This window comes from Leptonychotes weddellii, chromosome 10 (genome assembly GCF_054177405.1).
Source record: "Leptonychotes weddellii isolate Sample4059 chromosome 10, ASM5417740v2, whole genome shotgun sequence".
Taxonomy (NCBI): domain Eukaryota; kingdom Metazoa; phylum Chordata; class Mammalia; order Carnivora; family Phocidae; genus Leptonychotes; species Leptonychotes weddellii.
The window spans coordinates 76,717,567-76,730,628 of record NC_138378.1 but is presented as its reverse complement, the minus strand read 5'-3'; the positions used below and the strand labels follow the sequence as shown (position 1 = coordinate 76,730,628).

Here is a 13,062-nt window from a genome sequence, read left to right as displayed (position 1 = left end):
AAAAGAATATTCACCAATATAGAAAGATGCCCCTGGTTTATTGTTGAGTGAAAATGTAAATATTCAAACATTTGAAAAAAGGTATCTGGGATGGGATTATCTCTACGGAGGAAGGCAAGGAGTCCGGGACTTCTGGTGGAGGGGTGAGACTGGTCAGGTTCCATTCCTTGTCCTGGGTAACATACATGGACAGCCCCCTCTTCATTTACTCATTAGAGCTGGTGTCTCAACCCTGGCACTGTGAACATTTGAGGCTGGATAATTCTTTGTTGTGGGTGTTGCGGGGCAGTCCTGTTCGCTGTTGATGTTTAGCAGCATCTCTGGCCCCTACCCACTAGATGCCCATAACAGACCCCCATCCCCACCCCACCCAGTGGCAACACCCCAAAATGTCTGAGAGTCAGTGCACTAAAGCATACATTTATATAGGGGGTCCTTTACTTGGGTGTTAAATTTCACAACGAAAATTGTTTTTTTGAAAAAGAGGGAAAAAGAGAAAAAAAGAATCTTGGAGGAAATATATCAAACCACTAAGTTAATTCGAAGTACCAGGATTGCGGGCCATTCTTTACTCTTTGCGTCATACCTTTCTGTAATATACCCTTTTTCACATTGAGTACATATTATGTTCACAAAAAGAAAGTAGAATGTTATTTTCAATGCTTTAAAGTCACTTTCAACATTTAAAAAGCCAGATTCAGAGGGTACAGGGCCCTGCAGCCCACCTTCCCTCTACAGGTGAGTCACATCTGCCCCTCAGGAGTGTTTCCACCTTCCGAGGGTTCTGTAAGATCCCTCAGGCTCCTGCCTGGAGCCTAGAGATCCCCCAGGAGACAGAAGGGAGGGGAGGAGGGCTAAGGGGGAGGGGTCAGCTGGGGGTGGGGGGAAGACCCCGACAGGTTGAGGGAAGGGAAGGAGCAGTAATGAGTCCATTTTCTCACTGGTGAGCCTGGGTGAAGCAGGGTAGAAATTCACCAAGCCAGCTCACAGGAGATCGCACCCTCAAGGAAATAAGATGTCTGAGCTCCAAGGGAAGGAGGATCTGGTTTTACTCTTGGATGTATCCCCAGCACCTCAAACAGTATTCAGCACATAGTAGGTGCTCAATAAATATTTGTTCAGTGAACTAAATGCATGAATGGAGGGACATAAATAATCACATTAGCTGGTGGAAAACGGGCAGGGCAGAAGAGAGGTACAGATGGTTAAATGCTATAGGAAATGAAGCTGCTCATTCACATAGATAATCAGTCAAAACTATCTGCCACAGGGCACCTGGGTGGCTCAGATGGTTAAGCGTCTGCCTTTAGCTCAGGTCATGATCCCAGGGTCCTGGGATCGAGTCCCGCATCGGGCTCAGTGCTCCTTGGGAGCCTGCTTCTCCCTCTGCCTCTCTCTCTCTCTCTCTCATGAATAAATAAATAAAAAAATCTTAAAAAAAAAAAAAAAACTATCTGCCACAGCCCAGGTACTCATAGGAGTTCTAGTTAACTAGTTATTTAATTAATACAAGAACAGAGGAATGATAAGTATTCATTAATAGCCCCCACCCCGAACACTTGAGAGAGGGAATCCAGAAAGTGCCCTCAGAGTCCAGCCTCCCAGAGCTCATAGTCTATTTCGGGAGGTGGGTCCTGAAATTACATGCGCGTCTGGAATGCCCTGGGACCAACTGCAGGGAAAGTGAGGCCGGCCGGGCACATGCATTTTGGGCTGCAGGTGGGAGCCAAGCACACAGCGCAGGCTGGTTTCTCTGCAAGCAGGCCACAGCCCCTCCGTGCCAGGAGGGGATGGGGCTCAAGACTTCTCGCCCCTGACTGCACATCTGAAACGATGGAGAATTTTTAGAAACCCCTCCAGCGATTCAACGTTGGCCATGGTCTTTTTTAAAGCTCTCCCCATGATTCTGATGTGCAGCCAGGGCTGAGGACCCCAGCTGAAATGATCTGTAAGTTCTGAGTCTGATTCTAATGGCCTCTCTCCCTAACCATCAGCTCAGCCCCAGACTGCAGCATGAACAGCCTCTAGGGTGGGAGTGGAGGAAGGAATGGCATTAATTTCACATTTCACCAACTCTCACATCAATTTCTCTCAAGGTGTGGTTCCAAAATGTTCTGCATGGAGTAGATATTAAGTGCTGAGTCTCAGGTCACTTGGACCTGCTGGATCAGAAGCCAGGAATCTGTCTTGCAAGCACACTCTCCAGAGGATGCTCAGGCACAGGAACATATGAGGACTATCACCCCAGACTGCATGAGGCTTCTAGGTACCTCTGAAAGATGGCCAGAGCCTGGGCCAGAAAGAACGCAAACACTGCAGAGCACAGAGCTCATGCTGCTCCCGAGGAGTCAGGCGCCATGAGCGGGGATCTGAGCGCTGAGCACAGGCTGGCTGTGATGAGTGCTCCAGCAGGCCGAGCGATGTGCTGTACATAGAGAGAGAAGAGACTAAGGAATGCCAGGGGAATCCTGAGTGCCTTCTCGGAGAAGGTGGCATTGCAGCCCAGACTTGAAAAACAACAGACTTTGAATGGTTGGAGATGTTACATTCTATTATGTTTCAGTTTTGCTAGGAGCTTATCAATTACCAATAAATAATAAAGGGTGGGGAATACAGACACTGGGCGGACAGCAGCTACATGGGGTACCCGGGCCAAGGCAACAGCTAAGAGGGGCCTCAACAGATTTGGCCACCTTCCAGACTCAAGGGCATTGCCCATTCCAAGCACTCCCTGCCGTGACCACTGACCTGGACACATATAACTTGCCCAGGTTTCCATTTCCTTAATCTGCAGAATGGAGAGATTGGGAGCTACCGCAAGACTGTTCCAGAACCAGGGCGAGAGAGCTGTGAACAGATCCCAAAGCATCCAAGAGACCTAGGCTGCTGTAAGCCCCTGGTCTCAAGATCCTTACAGAACTTCTTTTCCCGCCAAGGGTAGACCCACAGTTTCTATAAGGGAATGAATGGCTTAGGCAGACGAGCTAGCGACCTTGTCATGAAGTGGCATTTCATAATAGGCACCCAGGACTGTCACCAGTTAATGAAAATAGCAATGTTTTCTAAAATGTTTTGACTCACACTTTTCAAAAGAGAGATAAAATGTAAATTGTCCCGTTACAAAGAATAAAAGCAAGTAGTTCTCATTTTGCCAAATTGTGTCTACTATCTATGATCATTATTATCCTGGGGAGCTTGGGGACCAGATGGAGATCATGGGTCAGAGCTAAAGAGCCCCCTGGTGCCCTCACTGTTTTCAAATCTCATGAAAACACCAGCCACTTTTCCCTCTACTTTTGACCATCTTTTGTGATGCACGTATTTTTTAATTCCACAAAACCACAGGATATGCCTCCTGGTAAGAGAGAAACCCCTTCTCCTCTCCTTATATATCTTTCTTTGCAGCACTGGGCTCCTGACTCACAGCCATTGTTCCTTCTCTTAATTTTAACATATCCTTCCTCTTCCCTTTGCCCCTCCTGAGACACCTCCCCCCATGGGAATGTCTGCCTCAAAGAGGGTGGGTTAGAGGTGCACGGTGAGAAGGGGAGTTTCGAGTCCTTTGTTGCTGCAGAGAGAGAGAGAGACCCTCTCTTGTCTAAGCACCTCATGTAGGTGCATAGGCTCTTCAAGACATGGCGGGCTCAATACGGTCAGTGTTAATAAAGATGGGCGGATGAATGAGTGAATGAATGAAATCAAGACACAGTTTCAAAAACACACCATCTACACGCCCAGTTTCTAAGTGATCCTGATTCCTCCCTCTATTGTGCACCCATCTTTCTTTTCCCACTCCTATCCCCACTGCCCGGTAAGGGCTCCAACTTGATTACCTCTCGGTATAGGTCTTAGAAAAGTAGTAACTGTTGGCAAACTATGGCCCTTTCCGTTTTCCAAAAGTTCAGAGCACTGTGGTATTCATCATGCTCGGTTTCGTCCTCCTCGTGCTCCCAGCAGGGCTGAGATTTCTGTCGCTGTACCGTGGGGCTAGGGTTAGTGCCGCAGCGGTGGCCGCAGACCCGGCCGTGCGCGCCAAGAGTCGGGTGGCGCGGGCGCCGCGGCCACGGGGCTCTCACCTCGGAAAGTCAGGCTGGCGACCGGGTCACTGCGCCGGTCCTTCTTCACACTGGGCAGGCTGCTGGCCCTCACCAGCAGGCAGCACAGCATGGTTCGGCCGCGCCGGGCGCGCAGGGGCGCGCGGGCAGGACGCGAGCGGCAGCGGGAGCAGAGGGCCCAGGAGCCAGCGAGCGAGCGAGCGCCCGGCTCCGCGGCGCCCGTGCCCGAGGGGAGCTGTCGCGTTCGCTGCGCTTCCGCGGAGAAGTCCCCGCGCCTGGCCGCGGCCGCGGGGAGGACACCGGACACCCGCTGGGCGGACCCTCCCCCGCGCCGGCCCCGCCCCGCCCCGCCCCGCCCTGCGGCTGGTGGGCAGGGCGGGGCCGGGGTCAGAAGCGCGCGGGTGGGGGCGCCGGTCCCCCTCGGCGGCTCCCGGCCCCGGGCCGGGAACCGAAGCGCCGCTGACGCGGGGCGCACCGCTGGGCCAGGCCGCGGCGACTCGGCGCCCGCCGCCCCGCTCGCCCGAGCCCCGAGCGCACCGGTGCGGACCTGGCGGGCGGCCGCGGCTCTGACCCCCGCTGCGCCCAGCCGGGTCCCGCACTCCCGGGGCGCTGCGACACTGGGGCGAAGGAGGAATGAGCGAAGGCGGGAGGAGGGGACGTCCGGCCGCAGGAACGCGAGTGCCTGCGGCAAACGACTAGTTGGAGCGAGCGCTGGAGGAGCGTGCGGAGCGGCGGGGCGACACGCTGCACCCTGAGCCCCAGTACCTGCCCTCGGTGCTCAGGCGGCAGTTCTGGAAAGACTCCCGGGCCCGAGCCCTCGCGAACCCGCCTCTCAACTTCCCCAAGCAGTCTGGGGTCGTTGTCGTTCGTTGTCGACAGAGACCGCGGAGGTCTCTGTCCAAAGGATACTGCGTTCCCTGGAGCACTCGGTCCCCTGTCGCAGCCCCGACAGCACCCTCCAGGCCCCGCACACCCACAGGGGGAGGAATTGCGGTTAGCGTGAGCCTTGAGTGGAGACAGCCCGGAGCACGTTTTCCTTGTTCTGTCAGGCTCCTTTCCAGCTGATGGACTTCTGGACCACAGGAGCCCGGGCTTCTCCTCTCTATACCCCTACATTGCGGGCACCTAGCCCCGGGCAGGGAGGGCCCTGTCCCTCCTCTACCTCCGCACTAGTCCGTAGCCTAAATTCAACGATTAGTCGTCATTCTGCTTTGTAACCTTTCAACTCGCTGTCCCCTCCCTTATTTAGAGGATCCAGCATTTTCATGTGGCTAAACCATGACCTGGTGAAATCCTACTCTGCCTACTCCACCCTAATTACTAGAGGTGTTCGAGAATCACACCGCTAACCTGTCCCGGACACTTGATCTTCATGACCCGTGACTCAGGTGGACCCTTCCTGCTGCCCAGCAAGCAATCTTTCCACAGTCTCTTTAGAAACCACCGTTTCAGACGTTTCTCTCTCCAAACCTACAACACGCTATTGCCATCCTTACTCTTGTTTGCTTCCTATTTAATGAGTAGAGAACTGCCCCAGGTTCCCAGCCTCCTAACCCCCATCAGCATCTGCGCCCAAAATCCTTTGCCTTCTCTCCCATTTTTATGAATGAAGCATTTGTACTCCTAAGACCAGCTGGCCATGTGGGCACTAGACCCTACCCTTCTCACTCCTTCAATGACAACTCTGAGGCTGTCTTCTCCCCAGACTTAAAGGCTGTACCTTTTCTCGCTGGCTGGGGACCTCGTGCTCCTGACTCTCCCACTCTCTCTGGGTGACCCCACCTGTCCTCACAATGAGGTGGACACTTGCTTCCTCTCCAACATTCGGACCTCCTTCCTACCTGCTCCAAGTAGATCCTGCTCTATCGGAGCCCATCTCCTCGCAATAGCTATTGCTAATGTCCTGAGTCTTCTCCAGGAGGGACGGGCTTATCCTCTGTGAATGGACAAGCCCAGCTCCCCCTCCTGATTCTTGAGAATAAGGAAGCATGTGGATCCAGTTGCTATGAGCCCTAGGATGGAGCAGATGCCAATGACAGCAGGCCAGAGAGAAAAATGGGTCCCGGGTGACAGTGGAGCTGTATGCTGTATATGCTCAGAGCCCACCATGTCTCTGGATCACGTCTCTGGATCATGACGGGGCCTAGTACTCAGTGGGAGTTCCTTCCCAAGGGGGCAAGTATTGGGAATGAAGATCACTTTAAGGCTGTTTATTAAAGTCTCCTTGAGGCAAGACTTCACTTACTAGCAGCCTCAATCTTGCAGCTGACAGCCCTGACTTTGGTAGCATCAGGGCACGCAGAGCATCCAGATGCCTCCCCTGAGGCATTTCCTCTACTGCCCTCTCCTGCCTGGGCCACTGCAGGGGCCTTCTAGCTGGTCACCGCTGCTCCATTATCGATCCTAAAACAAATATGATTAGGCTCAAAGGCCTCCCTTGTTCTTGGGATAGAGCCCAGACCCCTTACCTCCACCCTCTGGGAAAGGCCACTCCACCCCTCGCTCGGAGTCCCCGCGTCAGTGGCTTCTCAGTTTGGGGAACATGCTGAGCTCTCTTCCAACTTGGGAGCTCTGCTGTTCCCTCTGCGCACAAATGCCTTCCCCTCTCTCTTTCCAGGGCCACCCCCACTCATCCTTGGGCCTCAGCTTACAGATCGCTTCCCTGGGGAAGGCGTCTCTGACATCCTGGTCTAGATTGGGTCTAGACTGGGTCCATCTGGCAAACAATCGGACAGCCGCACTTCTCCTTCTTGGCACTCACAGCGCTTGTAAGGAATCACTAGCTGTAATCACGTGTTGGAGGTCTAGCTAGATGGTGGAGTCAATGAGGGGAGAGACCAAGGCTGTTTCAGTCGGCCGGGTGCTCCCTGCGCACAGTAAGCGCCAGCCTGGGGTCGGCGTAGCGGACCGCGGACTTGGCTCCCCGGTGGCCCTTCGGTCCCATGATGAGGCTAAGCCGATGGTTCTCCAGGAGGGCAGTACTGCCCCCTGGGGGAATTTTGGATATGATGATCTGGGATATTTTTTTTGCTGTCACAGTGATTCCAGGCTGTGCCCCTTCCCCCCAGACCCCCCAGCCCTGCCACCACCTCTGACCCCTCAGGGGCAGCACAGGAAATCTATAGGGAGCGTATCTAATATTTCCGGAGGAATATTCCAAGGGACTTGTACAAACATTTGGCTTGTGTCCAAGGAACAGGGGCTCCACACGTCTGCTCTGTAAACCAGAAAATTAGCAGCTGGTGGCCTGAGCCCGGGACACTTCCTGAGGCCTCTTTGCCATCCCCAACCTCCAGCCTCCCAGCCTGGCTGCCGTTCGCTTCTCCCTGATGAGATGGCTGACTGTTCCTTGGAGACGCCCTAGTGCAGCCAAGGCCTAAAGGGGGCTTCCTCCCAAGGGGACTTGTATCAGGAAAGCAGTTCTCATGGACAGTGTGCTGGGACCTCAACTTGTCCCCCTCCTTCTGTGTTCTCCCCTTCTCCCACGGAAATTTTGCATAGTTTTACCTGGACACATGGCCAGCCAAACAGAAAGGCTACATTTCCCAGCCTCCCTCACAGCTAGATACGGTCATGAGACCAAGTTAGGGTTAGGGTTAGGGTTCGCTGGTGAGCCATCACCAACCATGTTGTCAAGGGGACCCCTGGGGATAGCAGAGCAATAAAACAGAAGGATCCAGGGTCCCGGACAGCCTTGTGGGTTAGAACCGTACCGGCCAGGACTCCCCACACATCAACCGTTAGGTGAGTGAGAGAGACTCTCGTGTTCACAGCATCTTTACTTAAGATGTGTTAACTGCAACAACCTTTCAGGGCTGATAGAGGTAAGGGGGCGCGCTCCCCGACTTGCCCCCTCACCCCATCGGTGTAGTCAGGGATAGGTGCTCACTGAGAATCCCAAGTGAGAGGAGACTGGCCGTCTGTTGTCCCAAGAGCCCAGGACTAAATTCTCCAAGACGGGCTAAAACACTGCTTCAGATGCTGCCACTGCGGATGCATCCGGCCTACACTTAGTATCTTTGAGCAACACAACGTTTTATAACAAAATCGTACCTTAAGTCAATGTTAGGAGATTTCTCATGCAAATCTGGATGGATAACTGCTCTTGAAAAATCCAAGTACCTGGCACACGGGCCCCAAATCTCTGCCTGACACTGATTATCTGGCCCCTGTGACCGGGGCATGCACTCTCAGCTCACCCTACTCACCACCGCTCACTGACAGGCGCGTGCTTTTCCCTCTGGCTTCCACTGGCAGGGGAGTGTTTGACCCCTGCCCTCTTCGCTCACCTATCAGGGATCCTACCCCCCTGCCCCCGTGGGAGAAGAGGCGCTTCTTACACGGCCTCTTCTGGCTGCTGGAGTTGGGCCAGCTGGCCTCCTCCAGCTCAGGGCTCTGTTTTTACCAAGGCCTGACAGGGGGTGACCAGGAAGCAAACAAACCTTGCCTCTCTGCTCAATGATGTCAACCTTGAGAGGAACACTCTGCCTGTGAGTTTATAGGACTCCTTTAGGGGCACATGTGCCAAAGCCCAAAAACTTCCAAGAGTATGACTGGTCCAAGGCATCATTGTGCCCCTTCCCCTCACCTTCATTGAAGACTCTGTGTTCCATGGGTATCCCAATCCAAAGCTGGGATCAAAGGGGCACGTGCGTGTCCACCAAGGGTGTAGAAAGCACAGGGAGTAGTGACTCTGGCTACAGCCATGATGATGGGACTGCCTGGGATGAACCATCCGGTAGTGGGAAGAATCAGGCGGTCCTGGGCTTCCATCCCAGTCCCCCCTTTGCTAGCTGTGTGCCCTGAAGCATGTGACTTGACCTTTCAGCTCCGAAGGGGCTGCTCCAGGAGGGTCAGCCAGAGGAGACAAGACCAGGGTCCCTTGAGGCAGAGGGGATGGCCACTCGCCACTGAGCCCATTGTGCCCAGTCTGGAAGGACTATAGCTGGACAAACAACTGATGATTGGAATGACCAGGTAAAAAAGGTAGTGATAGTCTACTTGGGTGTGTGAAGTGATTTCTTAGTACCTCTACAATACGTATCAACTATAATAATAATTAGAATAAATATATGCATAATCATATATAATAACAGTTATATATAATTGAGTGCCAAGCAGTATTCAAAGAGACTGGGCTCCAGGGGGTGAGCAGACCTGGGTTCAAATCCTGCCCCTCCATTTTACTGCTTGTCTCTTGAAAATCAAAGCTAAGACCCAAAGGAGATCATGAAGTGGTTAAAGATGGGGCTCTGGAGCCAGATCACATGTAAGTCACAACTCCATGGCTCACAACTTAATCTCTTTGTGCCACAGTTTTCTCGTCTATAAAGTGGGGGTGGTAATAGTTGCTATTAGATATGGTTACAAGGAGGGTTAAATGTCTACATCCAAGTGCCTGGTACAAATTCTAGCTGGAACCTGATACAGCTCATGGGAAATGAGTTCTATGTAGAACTGTGCCTAGCACCTAGTAAGCTGGGTATCAGTTAAATATGTCTCTTTCAAAGGGTTGTTGTGGGGTTTTAAAGAAACAGCATCAGAAAATGGTACATTGTTTGTGCTTAATGAATGCCCATTCTCTCTCCTTGGGATGAATACACATTTTTAAAATCAGAATCCTCCACGTTTTGGTCATTTGTCATTATAGTGCGTTCCCTGCAGCCTTGTACTCCCCCCCCACTTTGACTCAGTCCCATGCTGGATACCCCAAACACTGCCCCCCCACCCAGTGCTGGCTCAGGCCCAGGTTGCCCTGGCTGTGGGCAGCACATGGTATGCTTTCCAAAGCACTTTCTTCTTCATGAGCCATGGGTGCTGAGAACAACAGAGGGCAGTGAAGAGAGGGGTGGGGTGAGGATGGGAGGTACTTTGACCCCTGTGTGACCTTGGCCAGGCTCCTGCACTTCTCTGGGCCTTTTTGCTCATCTCTAAAGGGGAATACTATCCCTGCCCTTTGGCCTCACAAAGCTGCTGTGAGCATGGAATGAATTCGTGCATGCGCAGAGGGGGTGTCATTATGGGATATTATAATCAGGCAGCCAAAGGATCACAACCTGATCACAACCCCAAACCTAAAGGGCCTGGGAAGGCCAGAGCCAGGCTCCCTGGTGAGGGAACACTTCCCAGGAGGCTGTTTTGCTCTGACTGGTGTGTCCCCGAGACCAGAGCCTTCTGTGTAATCATTCACCAATCTGGCCCTGGCTGAGAGAAGGAGGCTGAATGCTGTGGGGCGGCCAAATTTGGACATGGGTTAAGAGCTTGGCCAGTGCAGGAGGTGGAATGTGTCCAGGGCTGGGGAAGGGAGGGACTGCATTCCCCGTGACTGCCTGGCAGTGACAGCCACGACTGACTGGGAGTGGGGGCTCCAGCCAGCCCCCTCTGGGGAGCACTCACGGGCAGCACAGACAACCTACTTCCTTTCTCCCTGGGGAAGCAGGAGCCCACCCAGAGAAGCCAGGCAGCAGGCAAAGGGCAAGAGTGCAGACTGACATCAGGGAGATGGGGGCAGGGGCTGTCAGGGACTCGGAGGGAGGACGAAGGATGGGGGATGGGGAAGACTGCCCCACACCAGCCACACTCCTGGGGGCAAAGCACTTCAGGGGTTAGAAAGTGCTTCCCCATACATTATTCATTCTGTCCTTTCTCCTGCTAGGGCTCAGAGCCTGGCCTGGGTAGAGGGACTTCATAGCATGAAGCAAATATGTGGGATATGTGGGTATTGGGGGGGGGCTTGTGATCAGGGAAGGAAAATCTGGTTCAGACTGAATGGGCACCAGAGGAGACAAGAGCCCTGAGAACACAGGCAGGGTTACACAGTGCCCCGCCCTCCTTGAGGTTCTTTTATGCACTGGACAGGTCCAGAGGGTGCCATTCACAAAGCCCGCTCAGCCCTTGGGCTAGGGCAGTTCGCTGGGGAAGGGGTGCTTGGGCAAGAGGCAAATATTCAAAGCACAGGATTTTCCCCTCCCTCCCAGGTGACACGACCCTCCTTCCCCTCAGCCAGGGAGATATTCACAGTGGGAATGGTGCTCCCCGGAGTTGAGACGAGGAGCCCACGGCCCTCCGTGAGGCTGCTGGCCTGGCCTGCCCAATGCTGAGGATGCAGTGGAAGTATGGAGGCCCCCCATTGGTGCCTTTGTCTTCCCCCTGGAAACACCTGGATAAAGTTCATTTCCGGAGGCAACTATGGGAAACTGGTCGAGAACAGGTCAAAGCAGAATGTTCGCAGGAAAGCCCAGCTGGCGTGTCACCTCCCACTCCCCCCTCTGTCCCTCCTCTTGGCTCAGGCTGTTTCCCAGGCCACAGGCCCCTGAGAAACCCCAAATTTCACATCCAGGAGTGTGTGTGCCTATGTCCCTGGTAGGACACATCTGTGTGTGCTATTGTGGACACACGCCTTGGTTCTCTGAACCTCTACCCCTTGGAACACCGGGGATGTCCCATGCACTCCTGGGTGGATATGTGTCTGGGAGTACACGTGCACATGGGCGGCTGGGAACAGGAAGATCCAAGAGCTCAAAAACACAGCTCTGCTGAATGGCCAGGGACCAGTCGTTGCTACGATTTCTGGGGGCCTGGCATGAAGCCAGGTCTTTGAAGAGAAGGAAAGTGACAAGTCATGGAGACAAAGAGCAAACCCACCGGGCTGGTGGGGGGTGGACTCTCATACTCTGGTCCTTCTCCCCCAGTATGGCTCCAAGCCCAAAGACCCAGCTGGGTAGACCACAGCTCTGACTTGGCCCTGAGGGGGTTCCAGGTAAATAGACAGGTGCTGGCCCTCACCTCCTGGAGGAAAAGTCCACTCATGACCATAGGAAAACTGTACTGTGGGAGGTTCCAATCGGATAGGGGAGCAGGCTCCTTTGCTCAAGGCTGATGAAGATAGCGCTTCCCAGATACCACTCCCCTACAAGTTCCACTCTGGTGGGAGGGGAGGGGAGAGGGGGAAAGGTCCTAGAGGTTGGTGTTGGTGTCAGCTGTGGGGACTGCTCGATTTCTCCCACCCTATGCCCAAAGCAGGAGTAGGATCCGGGTGCCTCTGCCCCCAGTGGCCGGGGCCTGCCAACCCAGCGTGTGATAGAGAGCTGGGGCCTAGGAGAGCCTCCGGGCCCAGGCCAGGGTAGAGAGCTGGGCTATAAATAGGCCTCAGACCCAGCCCTCCGGGATCCCTGCAGTACAGCGCGGAGAGACCTCTCTTAAGAGATCCGGAAGAGTGAGAGGAGAGATGCTGGCCCTGTCCTACCTGCCCATAGCTCCAACCTGGACTCAGCTTCCAGGCCCCAGAGAAGTGCAGTTCAGCCACCTCTCTCGTTGCCTGTTTCCCTCTGGGTCGTCCCTTCCCGAGCATGTGGGTCTCTGCGACACCCAAAGTCAGTCTGGCCCGGGGCGTGGAGTCTCTTCTCACCCATCCCGGAGCTCTCTGGGTGGAGGTCCAGGAGTCCCCTCTCCGACCCGCACCCTCCCCGCCCTGCGGAGATGCCGGCCCCTCCTACCTGCAAACACCGCAGAGCAGTAGGCATCGCTGATGTCGGTGTCCGGGGTGTGGACGTTCTCGGCATAGAGGATGAAGACCCTCAGCATGACTGGCACGAGTTAGGGCCCCGTGCGTCCAGGGCGCGCGGAGAGAGCTGGGGAAGGTCGGGGAGGAGCGGGTCTCCTCACTGGAGAAGGCTGGACGAGGGAAGCCTGTTGGGATCGCTGGCTCCTGGCTCAGATCTTCTGCTGTTGAAGAGAAACAGGCCAGCCCCGGGCTGCTCCAGTGGGCTACACTCGGTCCCCGGCCCAGCCGCGTTTACCCCTCGTGTCAGCAGGCGCTCCGGACACAGGGGCTTCTGCTCATCTTCCACCCGCGCCGCCCTACCCGGGCTCGGCTGAGCTGTAATTCAATGCTCCGGACGCAGACTCTCCCAATGACAAGGCGTTTTGCACCTGGCCGGGGAACAGCCGACCGGGCGGCGGCCGCGATGGCGGGGGGCTGGCCCAGGGCTCCGGACGCCCAGCGCAG

General features: G+C 54.7%; 1 protein-coding gene across 22 annotated transcripts in view; it reads right to left on the bottom strand.

Annotated features, from left to right (window-relative positions):
- Positions 1-13,062, bottom strand: part of DYSF (dysferlin) — a 204,938-nt gene extending 191,876 nt beyond the window's left edge. For 12 of the 22 annotated variants that reach the window (XM_031036206.2, XM_031036239.2, XM_031036228.2 and 9 more), the window contains exon 1: positions 4,077-4,266. In XM_031036206.2, coding sequence (XP_030892066.1) covers positions 4,077-4,167 — 91 coding nt within the window. In that variant the 5' untranslated portion in view covers positions 4,168-4,266. Of the gene's footprint in view, positions 1-4,076; positions 4,267-12,550 lie in introns of those variants that run through there. The other 10 variants (XM_006727992.3, XM_006727998.3, XM_006727996.3 and 7 more) reach the window with 3 other exon arrangements.